Here is a 12,764-nt window from a genome sequence, read left to right on the forward strand (position 1 = left end):
AGTGAGAAGAATGTTCCTTACATTGGTGATCAGTGAGAAGAATGTTCCTTACATTGGTGATCAGTGAGAAGAATGTTCCTTACATTGGTGATCAGTGGGAAGAATGTTCCTTACATTGGTGATCAGTGAGAAGAATGTTCCTTACATTGGTGATCAGTGAGAAGAATGTTCCTTACATTGGTGATCAGTGAGAAGAATGTTCCTTACATTGGTGATCAGTGAGAAGAATGTTCCTTACATTGGTGATCAGTGAGAAGAATGTTCCTTACATTGGTGATCGGTGAGAAGAATGTTCCTTACATTGGTGATCGGTGAGAAGAATGTTCCTTACATTGGTGATCAGTGAGAAGAATGTTCCTTACATTGGTGATCAGTGAGAAGAATGTTCCTTACATTGGTGATCGGTGAGAAGAATGTTCCTTACATTGGTGAATAGTGAGAAGAATGTTCCTTACATTGGTGATCAGTGGGAAGAATGTTCCTTACATTGGTGATCAGTGAGAAGAATGTTCCTTACATTGGTGATCAGTGAGAAGAATGTTCCTTACATTGGTGATCAGTGAGAAGAATGTTCCTTACATTGGTGATCAGTGAGAAGAATGTTCCTTACATTGGTGATCAGTGAGAAGAATGTTCCTTACATTGGTGATCAGTGGGAAGAACGTTCCTTACATTGGTGATCAGTGAGAAGAATGTTCCTTACATTGGTGGTCAGTGAGAAGAATGTTCCTTACATTGGTGGTCAGTGAGAAGAATGTTCCTTACATTGGTGATCAGTGAGAAGAATGTCCCTTACATTGGTGATCAGTGGGAAGAATGTTCCTTACATTGGTGATCAGTGAGAAGAATGTTCCTTACATTGGTGATCAGTGGGAAGAATGTTCCTTACATTGGTGATCAGTGAGAAGAATGTTCCTTACATTGGTGATCAGTGAGAAGAACGTTCCTTACATTGGTGATCAGTGAGAAGAATGTTCCTTACATTGGTGATCAGTGGGAAGAATGTTCCTTACATTGGTGATCAGTGGGAAGAATGTTCCTTACATTGGTGATCAGTGAGAAGAATGTTCCTTACATTGGTGATCAGTGGGAAGAATGTTCCTTACATTGGTGATCAGTGAGAAGAATGTTCCTTACATTGGTGATCAGTGGGAAGAATGTTGCAAATGAGGGGGGAGATAAAAATGTCCACAGATACTGAACAGAAATGAGAGGACCTGAAAGAAGAAAGAACCGGACGTTTATAAATGGAGTATCTGCAGACAATTATGGGTGGACCTCCTCTCAATTCTCGGCCTGAGATTCGGGATGACTCGATGTACGGTGTGCAGACTCAGCACTGGTTGGCCGGACGTGTTGAACTTTGCACACTGGAGAAGGACAGTGTAAGCGAATATTTGTGACGGGGAAGTGGGCAGCAGAGGATTTGTGCGGGATAATCCCCCAGGTCCAGAGATATAGAAATAATAGAAATAAGAGTAATGCAGGTGGCGGGTCAGTTTGGGATATGTCGGTACGCGGCTCTCACGGCCTCCCCCACACCGTGCCGTGCCAAGGCCTACAGTCCCTTCACACAATACGTCTTATCTGATGGGCATCATCCCAAGGTGGTTTTACCCCAGAACTCCCTGGCCGCGCTCATGTAAATAGAACGGGAGAAGTTGCCGAAACATGTTTTTGACTGGAAGGATTGGCGGAGTCATCATCAAACACTGGCACCCCTCGCTGCGTCAACACTGGAATTCTGCTTCTAAAGCAAAACTGTTACAGGGCCAAACCTCAGACAGGCGCCACCTTGTTCACACTGCTGGCTCCGGGACTGAGCGGAAAAACAAGCTGGCAGAGCTCTGGATGTAAAAGGGAACTCTTCACCATGCGATTATCTCACTACCTGGGAGTGATTAGTAAAAAATGCCCCCCCACCCAACTACTAAACCAGATACATCATATACACATACAAGACAAATGGCACCAGGCTACCAAATATGTATGAGTGAGGCTCTCAGTCCAGACCAGCCAGAGACATCGTCTGCTGGGTGGAAACGAATAGATCCCGTACCATACCGCCAAGGAGGTCGCACAACATGTACCATCAATCAGGGTCAATACCAGATGAAATACGGAACATCTTGATAATAATACAGATCCCATACTTCACTGACACATGATGGGAATAGGATGTGCAGAGCAAGAGATTCTATAGTACTAGTGGATAGCAGGTCATTTGAAGAGACACAGCCAGGGCCACTTCCGTGGACACAGCCAGGGCCACTTCCGTGGACACAGCCAGGGCCACCTCCGTGGACACAGCCAGGGCCACCTCCATGGACACAGCCAGGGCCACCTCCATGGACACAGCCAGGGCCACCTCCATGGACACAGCCAGGGCCACTTCCATGGACACAGCCAGGGCCATTTCCATGGACACAACCAGGGCCACTTCCATGGACACAACCAGGGCCACTTCCATGGACACAACCAGGACCAATTGCATGGACACAACCAGGACCAATTGCATGGACACAACCAGGACCAATTGCATGGACACAACCAGGACCAATTCCATGGACACAACCAGGACCAATTCCATGGACACAACCAGGGCCACCTCCATGGACACAGTCAGGGCCACCTCCATGGACACAGTCAGGGCCACCTCCATGGACACAGCCAGGGCCACCTCCATGGACACAGCCAGGGCCACCTCCATGGACACAGCCAGGGCCACCTCCACAGACACAACCAGGGCCACCTCCACAGACACAACCAGGGCCACTTCCACAGACACAACCAGGGCCACTTCCACAGACACAACCAGGGCCACTTCCACAGACACAACCAGGGCCACTTCCACAGACACAACCAGGGCCACTTCCACAGACACAACCAGGGCCACTTCCACAGACACAACCAGGGCCAATTCCACAGACACAACCAGGGCCAATTCCACAGACACAACCAGGGCCAATTCCACGGACACAACCAGGGAGAGAATCAAGGCAATTTTCATGAACAGAAACAGGGCCATTTCAATGGATAGAACTAGGGCCATTTCCAGGGACAGGGCATAGGAATACTGCAGGAATTTTTCAGGGAAATCTGCGTCCTTATTGAGGCTCTTCAAGTTGCAGTCCACTGTCTTTACTAGGAAGAAAAATGATTCCATACTTTAGAGCTGATAGCAGGAATCCAAAGACAGTAGGGCAGAATGGGACCCTGGGTAAAGCAGCTTTGGCCCCCCAGCCCTTCAATTGAAAATGACTTGAAATAGGTACTGAGAAGTGGCCCCATCCGCATTATCTGTATTGGCCCTATCAGACAATACATCTTCCCTTGTAGGGTGATAGGCTGGTGTACAGCTTTCACCATTGGCGCTATCTGATTTACTGCAGGGCAAAGGTTGGGGCTGGGACCCCAGGACAACCATCGTCCCTCCACTAGGAGTTCCCTGTGACCCGAAATTTATTTTAAGGGCTCCTCTAGGGTAAAACGTTTGAGAAGTGCTGCTTTATAGACAGTGTGCCTGTGGGGGTACTCCGAAGCTGTCATTATGTATACAAGGCAGACAAGCAGAATGAGTTAATAGAGGGGAACACAAACAAGGAGAAGATTTATAGCGTAGAACAGAACATGAAAGGAACGGGAGGGGGTGAAGAATTCGCAGGGGGAGATCTGGCCGCTCCTCTGGGTTTAGTGGAGGTCTGGGGTGAGGCCGTCCATCTCCGGCCCTGTCCACCCTCTTCTAGTGAGGACAATTACCAATGAATGATGGAAGTCTATTCTTTCATACAACACTGAGACCACAAACACTATGGGACTGGCAATAACCCCCCCCCCCCCCCCGAGGGCCATAGGAGATCAGGAGGAACCTCCTCTTTACAGCCTTCTTTCTCTGGGGGTGTCAGCCTATAGACCCAATATGCTGATCTTATATTCAGGGGGAGCATTTTACATTTAAAGTAGAACTCCAAGGCAGCGCATAACCAGCTCACACACAGCTGTACTTTTTCTTTTTATAAAATAGAAGCAATTCTACAATTTCTAGTGTCAATGCTCCCGAGCAACTAGACTGTTAAGGATTGGCAGTTGGCTACAATGGACTCCTCCAGTGAGGTCACCAAGAACCCAAATACACCTTGCAAGGCTGGGAAGTCCACATTCGCACCTGACGGTGCCACCAGATACCGTATCAGCGGATGTAAAGTCACAGAACTCCAAATATGAGTTTCACTTGTTAAAAACATCACGTAAGTCACAGCCGGCCTCACAAAGGTATCTTTCTCAAAGTCAACATAGTTTTCACTATGACAACTTGAGGACTATGTCACCTTCATAACCATGTCACCTGGTGGACTGTCACCTTGAGGCCAATATCACCTTGAGAACATGGTCAACATGTGGACTTTGTTGGCTTGAGGACTATGTTGCCTTCAGGATAAATGTCACATTGAGGACTATGTAAACCTGTGGACTTTATCACCTTGAGGACTATGTCAGCTTGTGGACTATCTCATCTTGAGGACTACGTTTCTTTCAGGATTATGCCACCTTGAGGACTTCATCAACGTGTGGATTATGTCACCTTGTGGACCATGTCATTTTGAGGACTATGTTGCCTTCAGGATTGTGTTGCCTTGAGAATTATGCAAACATGTGGATTTAAGGACTGTGTCAATGTGTGGACTATCTCATCTTGAGGACTATGCTTCCTTCAGGATTATGTTGTCTTGAAGACTATGGCACCTCAAGGACAAATTGAGGTCACCTCCCCAAAACGTGAGCTTTTCATTGATGGACATTACTCATCAGTTCTTGGTTCTTATTGTCAATGGTCAAGAAAATTGAAAAATTGTATGAAATACTTACCTTAATTAGGTGGGGTCACCTCCCCAAAACGTGAGCTTTTCATTGATGATGGACATAGTCAACTTGTGGACTATGTAAACTTGTGGTCTACATCACCTTGAGGACCATGCCACCTTGTGGACTATGTCACCTTGAGGGTTATGCCACCTTGAGGACTGTTTTAACTTGTGGACCATCTCATCTTGAGAAATATGCTGCCTTCAGGATTATATTGTCTCGAGGACTATGGCACCTTGTGGATTATGTCACCTTGATGACCATGTCAACATGTGGACTATGTCGTCTGGAGAGCTATGTTGCCTTTAGGATTATGTCAACTTGAGGACTATCTAAACCTGTGGACTTCATCACCTTGAGGACTACTTGTTGACTATTTCATTTTGAGGACTATGTTACCTTCAGGATTATGTCGCCTTGAGGACTATGGTACCTCGAGGACTATATTGTGGATTTTGTCACTTTAAGAAACAAGGTCAATTTGTGGATTATGTCACCTTTAGAACTGTGTTTCCTTGACGATTAGATCACACTGAAGCAGTTGCGGCTGGTGCTAAAATTTCTTGGAGGGGGGGGGGGGGGGGCAAACTGAAAAATACTGAACATAATCCCCATCAATTATCAATTTCAGCCTCACTGTGCCCATCAAATGTGGCCACTTGTGCCCATCAAATGTCACCACTTGTGCCCATAAAATAGCCGCCACTTGTGCCCATCAAATGCCGCTACTGTGCCCCCACCCGCCTGCCCGCTGTCTGCCCAGCACTTACCCCATCCTGGTGGTGGGTCAGGCAGAGGGTGATGGCAGCAAGCTGTGGGACGGCTCCTGTGTCCTCCCTGCATCTTTTCCTGTTCTGCTAGGCATCAAATAGAGGCACCTGTGCCTTCAGCCAATCAGGTGACGGGTATCAGACCCGTGCTACCTGATTGGCAGGGAGGCAGTTCAGTGTTAGAAAAGCAAATATTAATTTGCTTTTCTAACACATCTGGGTGGACTGCGAGTGCAATGTTCTGCGCTCCAAGTTCACCCTTTTTTGAAGCCAATTAAAACCTACCACCCCCGCCCCTGGAATTTAGGCGCCCGGCATCCTGAAATGGGCCAGAAGTCTGAATAGAGGGTGGCAGCGGCTCTATCTATCCATTACTAATGGGGGGGGGGGGATGTGATAGAGGGATCGGCGCCCGTACGCCCTTAGAGGCCCTGAAGTCTATGTCGCCTTGAAGACTAACTCACTTTGATGAAAAGGCCCTCTGATGTCCTAAAAGGTCAGGCGTCTCAGCCTTAACGTGACCTTGTTCTATCAATAAACACGTGAAATGCATATTTGGAGCGATGTGACGGCAAATCTCCTGATATCGTATCCAAAAATGGTGGCACAAGAAATGTTTCCACCGATTTTCTTCTCTTTGTAATGTACAAAGTCATTTATCGTTATTAATTATTAATGGATAGGAAGACTCTTTACATTTCTACATGCTTCCGGCGTGGTCACACTAGATGTGGATAGAACGGTTTATACGGAGTTCGCCTTCAGGAGTCAGTTTAGTAATGCCCTCACTTATCATATTGCGGCGATTATCTCCGTCAGGTCAGAAGTTTCCTGACTGATCGGATTATGGTAACTGTGACTGATAAGATGACCTCACCACGGCTCTCCTTATCATGACAATGGTGGCTCTTCTGTACGGTCTCAGCCACCCGGAACAAACGGGGGGGGGGGGGGGGGGAGGAGGGCTCTGGGGTATAGAACCCTCATAATCTGCCCTCAGCTGTGTGTCCCCATCATATAAAACCACCAGAAACAACCATTAACCTTTCCTGTGGGTCATCCCGTTTTGCTATAAGATTTGAAAATTTTCAACCTATCAAAATTTTAAATGAAGGTTGTGATGCTAAAGTAAAAAAAAAAAAAAATATATAGGAGGAAATAGACGGACTGGTAAAGAAATAAACAGCAAAACAATGTGTAAAAGAATAACAAACAGTAAGTGACTTGTAGGCTGCCATGGACTGGGGCCAGAAAGGGAAAATGAAGGTAAGTATTTGATACAATTTCTCCATCTTCTTGACCATTTTCAATAAGAACTGATGGGTAGTGTCCATCATCAATGAAAAGCTCAAGTTTTGGGGAGGTGACCCCACTTAATTAAGGTAAGTATTTCATACAATTTTTCCATTTTCTTGACCATTGACAATAAGAACCAAGAACTGATGAGTAATGTCCATCAATGAAAAGCTCACGTTTTGGGGAGGTGACCTCAATTAAGGCAAGTATTTGATACAATGTTTCCATTTTCTTGACCATTGACAATAAGACCTAAGAACTGATGGGTAATGTCCATCATCAATGAAAAGCTCACGTTTTGGGGAGGGGACCTCAATTAAGGTAAGTATTTGATACAATTTTAATATTTCCTTGACCATTGGCAATAAGACCTAAGAACTGATGGGTAATATTCATCAATGAAAAGCTCACATTTTGGGGAAGTGACCCCACTTAATTAAGGTAAGTATTTGATACAATTTTAATATTTTCTTGACCACTGGCAATAAGACCTAAGAACTAATGGGTAATGTCCATCATCAATAAAAAGCTCACGTTTTGGGGAGGTGACCCCACTAATTAAGGTAAGTATTTCATACAATTTTTCCATTTTCTTGACCATTGACAATAAGAACCAAGAACTGATGAGTAATGTCCATCAATGAAAAGCTCCCGTTTGGGGAGGTGACCCCACTTAAGGTAAGTATTTGATACAATTTTAATATTTTCTTGACCATTGGCAATAAGACCTAAGAACTGATGGGCAATGTCCATCATCAATGAAAAGCTCACGTTTTGGGGAGGTGACCCCACTTAAGGCAAGTATTTGATACAATTTCTCAATCTTCTTGACCATTGTCAATAAGAACTGATGGGCAATGTCCATCATCAATGAAAAGCTCCCGTTTGGGAGGTGACCCCACTTAATTAAGGTAAGTATTTAATACAATTTTAATATTTCCTTGACCATTGGCAATAAGACCTAAGAACTAATGGGTAATGTCCATCATGAATGAAAATCTCATGTTTGGGGAGGTGACCCCACTTAATTAAGGTAGGTATTTGATACAATTTTTCATTTTCTTGACCATTGGCAATAAGACCCAAGAACTGATGGGTAATGTTCATAATCAATGAAAAGCTCATGTTTGGGGAGGTGACCTCAATTAAGGTAGGTATTTGATACAATTTTAATATTTTCTTGACCACTGGCAATAAGAACTAAGAACTGATGGGTAAAGTCCATCATCAATGAAAAGCTCACGTTTGGGGAGGTGACCCCCCCACCCAGCTGCATATTCTCAGGATGCCCTAAAATCGAATGTCATTCTGTCCCAATCTTCCTAACAAGCGCTGAGACCTGGGGACACTCTCACAGCCAATACCTCATCATAGAGCTGCTTTAGACTATCTCTGCCCCGACCGTCACCCCCATTTCAACACATTCAAGTCAATGGGTAATTGGCGAACACCCATCCTGTGTTTCTCCAGGATAAGTCTTAAAGCTGAACTCCGGGGCACACAAACATTTTACGTCAACCTATTCCTCAATAACAGCAAAGGAAAGAAATCTACCTTGTGTGCACCAAATGCCTACGCAAACCCAGATATTACCTTGTAAAAGCAGCAGTGACATCATCACTGTGCTGTACATAGGGAGCAGAGCCGAGGGAGGGACCCAGCAGGCTCCACCCACTACAGGCTGCCTGCAGAAAACTACAGGAGGGGGTGGAGACAAGACCGGTCACCCTGCACAAGGAGAGAGAGCAAAGCTGTGGGAGGGACCCAGCAGGCCCCACCCACTACAGGCTGCCTTCAGAAAACTACAGGAAGGGGGCGGAGACAAAACCAGTCACCCTGCATAGAGAGAGCAGAGCTGTGAGAAGGACCCAGCAAGCTCCACCCACTACAAAAAAACTACAAAAGGGGGCGGAGACAAGACCAGTCACCCTGCACATGGAGAGAGCAGAGCTGTGGGAGGGGCCCAGCAGGCTCCACCCACTACAGGCTGCCTGCTGAAAACTACAGGAGGGGGGCGGAGACAAGACCAGTCTCCCTGCACAAGGAGAGAGAGCAGCAGTGGGTGGTCTTTATTACAGGAAGTCTCACACTGGATCACTGGACAGACCTGGAAGAAATACACAAAGTACACTGATAAAGAAAAATGATGTTTTCCTAATGGATAAATGTCAATATTAAGTGCTTATATGCTAATGTTAGCACTTCAAGAGGAAGAATAGACATGATGAATGTATTTATTATCCCGAAGATCAGCTTTAAGATACAGATCATCCTGCACACACCGAGGGCGGCTCATGCATGCGCCATTATAAACTTGCACTCATCTACCACACACAACCGCGGGACGTGTCTTTTTTTTTGCGCACTTACTTGACAACTGGCGTCAGCAGGCTGTGCAGGCGGCAGTAGAGCCGGACACCCTGGGAAACGAAGAGGAAAAATAGCGGATTAAATATTGAGAACAGCTGAGAACACACAATGGGGCTTATTACGTAAAACACAACGGGAGCCGTGGCGCAGTACACGGCAGCTATCTGGGAGGCACCTGATGGATTTAAACACATCGAGGCAATAAATGAGATGAAGCCACATAAAATGATCAGATGAACACTGGGGGGATGGGAGGGGGGGAGGGGATTACTGGTAGTGACACGTCAGCGCCCGGTCACATCTACAGGAGCACTCAGTCCAATCAGCTAATGGCAGTACGACCAACACCAGGAACCATAAATATTGACCTGCCACATGCTATGCATTGTGGGAAATGTTAGAGGTTTTCCATGCAAAACCAGTGTCTGGTACATGCTGGGGACGTAACCAGAGCGGGGACGTAATGCTGGGGACGTAACCAGAGCGGGGACGTAATGCTGGGGACGTAACCAGAGCGGGGACGTAATGCTGGGGACGTAACCAAAGCGGGGACGTAATGCTGGGGACGTAACCAGAGCGGGGAGATCCCTGGGGAGTCCTCCGCTCCACACACATTTCCAGAGGTCTCACTCTGCCTGATGGGTCATTGATAAGATCAAAGGAGCGGGAACACCCCAAACTGTGTGGGAACAAGAAGGTCTCACCCCAGAGCTGCTCACCTGCCACCTCCACCTATGAATGAAATATGATGGATGGATGAACGGATCAATAAAGTGTGATGAAAGATTGGTTAGGGATGGCACTGGGCTGCAGATTATGGAGTCTCACCTTGGACATGATGTCCTCCAGCTCGCTTCTGGCTTTGTACGTTCCATCGTCGTATCGGAAGCGATAGAGAACTTGCTCGTTTTTAAATTGGTGCTTGTCTGAAACTGAGGAAACCAGAGATTGATTAATGATAGGGATCGACCGGAGATAATGGATCTACAGGTAATGACTTCATAGGTAATGACCCTACAGGTACAGTACATAGGTAATCACTTCACAGGTAATGGATCTACAGGTACAGTACATAGGTAATCACTTCACAGGTAATGGATCTACAGGTAACGAGCCCACAGGTACAGTACACAGGTAATGACTCCATGTGTAATGACCCCATATGTACAGTACACAGGTAATGCTCTACAGGTAATGACTTCACAGGTACAGTACACAGGCAATGACCCTACAGGTACAGTACACGGGTAATGGGCCCACAGGTAATAACTATGGCGGTAATGACTCTTCAGGTAATGACCACACCGGTACAGTTCACAGGTAATGGCTCTACAGGTAATGATTTCACAGGCACTGAGCCCACAGGTACAGTCCATAGGTAATGACTCTACATACAAGGACTCTCTAGTTAATGACTCTTTAGGTGAAGACCATATAGCTAATGACCCCACAGGTACAGTCCACATGTAATGACACCCCAGGTCATGACTCTACAGGTAATGTCTCTATAGGTAATGATTGCACAGTAATATCTCCACTGGTAAGAACTCCATAGGCAGTGATTCTATAGGTAATGACTCAGATAATAGCGTTAGCGATAATAACTCTTGTTAATGTCTCTTTAGGTTATGACTCCATAGGTAATGGTCCCACAGGCACATTCCACAGGTAATGACTCTATAGGCAACGATACCACGGGTACTGAATCTATTGCTAATGACACCAAGGGTATTTACTCTACAGGCCACGACTCTACAGGCCACGACTCTACAGGCCACGACTCTACAGGCCACGACTCTACAGGCCACGACTCTACAGGCCACGACTCTACAGGCCACGACTCTACAGGCCACGACTCTACAGGCCACGACTCTACAGGCCACGACTCTACAGGCCACGACTCTACAGGCCACGACTCTACAGGCAACGACTCTACAGGCCACGACTCTAATGACTCTACAGGCCACGACTCTACAGGCAACGACTCTACAGGCAACGACTCTACAGGCCACGACTCTACAGGCCACGACTCTAATGACTCTACAGGCCACGACTCTACAGGCCACGACTCTACAGGCCACGACTCTACAGGCCACGACTCTACAGGCCACGACTCTACAGGCCACGACTCTACAGGCCACGACTCTACAGGCCACGACTCTACAGGCCACGACTCTACAGGCCACGACTCTACAGGCCACGACTCTACAGGCCACGACTCTACAGGCAACGACTCTACAGGCAACGACTCTACAGGCAACGACTCTACAGGCAACGACTCTACAGGCAACGACTCCATACCACACTGTGACAAGGTTACAACTTGTAGAGCTGTTACTGGATGTATCATTTCCTGTACAGGTTACAAAGTACCGACTGTGACAACCATATAGAGATTTCTTATTTTGCCTCCTGTTGCATGTACAGGAAGTGAGGGGAAATCTCCCCAATGGACACACACAGCTAGAAATAAATGGGGGGAGGGGTTTTAACTATTTCCTGCTCTACCTAATATTATATACAAGATTTACAATACTGTCCTCACCTCTTCCCCTTATACATTTAAAGGACCTGTCCACGTGAAGCATGTATTTCCTTGTATTAGATAAATGTTAGTAATAATGAATATGATATGAACATTTAATGGTGGAAACTTTGGATTTATCAGATGTGGAGGGGATCGGAACGCAGTGTGGATATAAAAGGGGAGGAGCCCCCAACCCTCCCCCGCCCCCCAGAACAAAGGACACCACTCCGCTATTGACAAGTGTTTGTTCCCATTCACATTTTTATGTTTTGTTTTTTCTGAAAACCCCAAAAGTGAAAAAAAAAAATAACCCTACCTAGCGTTCTTCTATATAAAGTGGAGGAGGGGGCTGGGGAGTCCAATTTACTATAATTAACCCTGTGTGTGTGCTGAGCTGTCAGATCTCATTATCAGTTGTCTATTTACTGTAATTAACCCTGTGTGTGTCCTGAGCTGTCAGATCTCATTATCAGTTGTACACTAGATGTACAGGAATGTCTTTCCTATCAAAGGGTTAAAGATCTCATGATTTGGATATTGCTGATGCATTTCGGTCCAGTCGGGCCCTGACGTCTCCCTGACACTGCAGATGATTCTGAACAATCCAGGCTGCCTATATAGGCCTATGTGTAAAGCTGCAAAGTGAAGACATTTTTTGGGCATTATTTTTCGGCATGCCGTGTGTATGGGAACACGTAACACGCACAGTGCGAGGGCTTCTCATGTGCGGCCGCAGAGGTGGAAATATAAGATATAAAAGGATGATATACACAAATGTCTTTGTACCCCATACTGTGGGCTGCAGGGGGCGCCGTCTCTCTTGCAGCGGATGAGTGGGACAGCCGGATGATAAAACGTCTCAGTGCAGATAAATAATTTACTCGACAAGCAGCAAGAAAAGAAGTCAGAGACATTTCACAATAGATTTCACAAGACTG

General features: G+C 46.2%; 1 protein-coding gene across 1 annotated transcript in view; it reads right to left on the minus strand.

Moving 5' to 3' along the window:
- The window catches only part of PREX1 (phosphatidylinositol-3,4,5-trisphosphate dependent Rac exchange factor 1), a gene marked incomplete at its 5' end in the record, with an annotated part of 115,040 nt that overhangs the window by 86,281 nt on the left and 15,995 nt on the right, over positions 1 to 12,764 (minus strand). The window contains 2 exon segments of the mRNA XM_077460609.1: positions 9,300 to 9,349; positions 10,128 to 10,231. Coding sequence (XP_077316735.1) covers positions 9,300 to 9,349; positions 10,128 to 10,231 — 154 coding nt within the window.

This window comes from Lithobates pipiens, unplaced genomic scaffold (genome assembly GCF_037356315.1).
Source record: "Lithobates pipiens isolate NorthernLeopardFrog02 unplaced genomic scaffold, aLitPip1_a1.2 Scaffold_28, whole genome shotgun sequence".
Classification (NCBI taxonomy): Eukaryota; Metazoa; Chordata; class Amphibia; order Anura; family Ranidae; genus Lithobates; species Lithobates pipiens.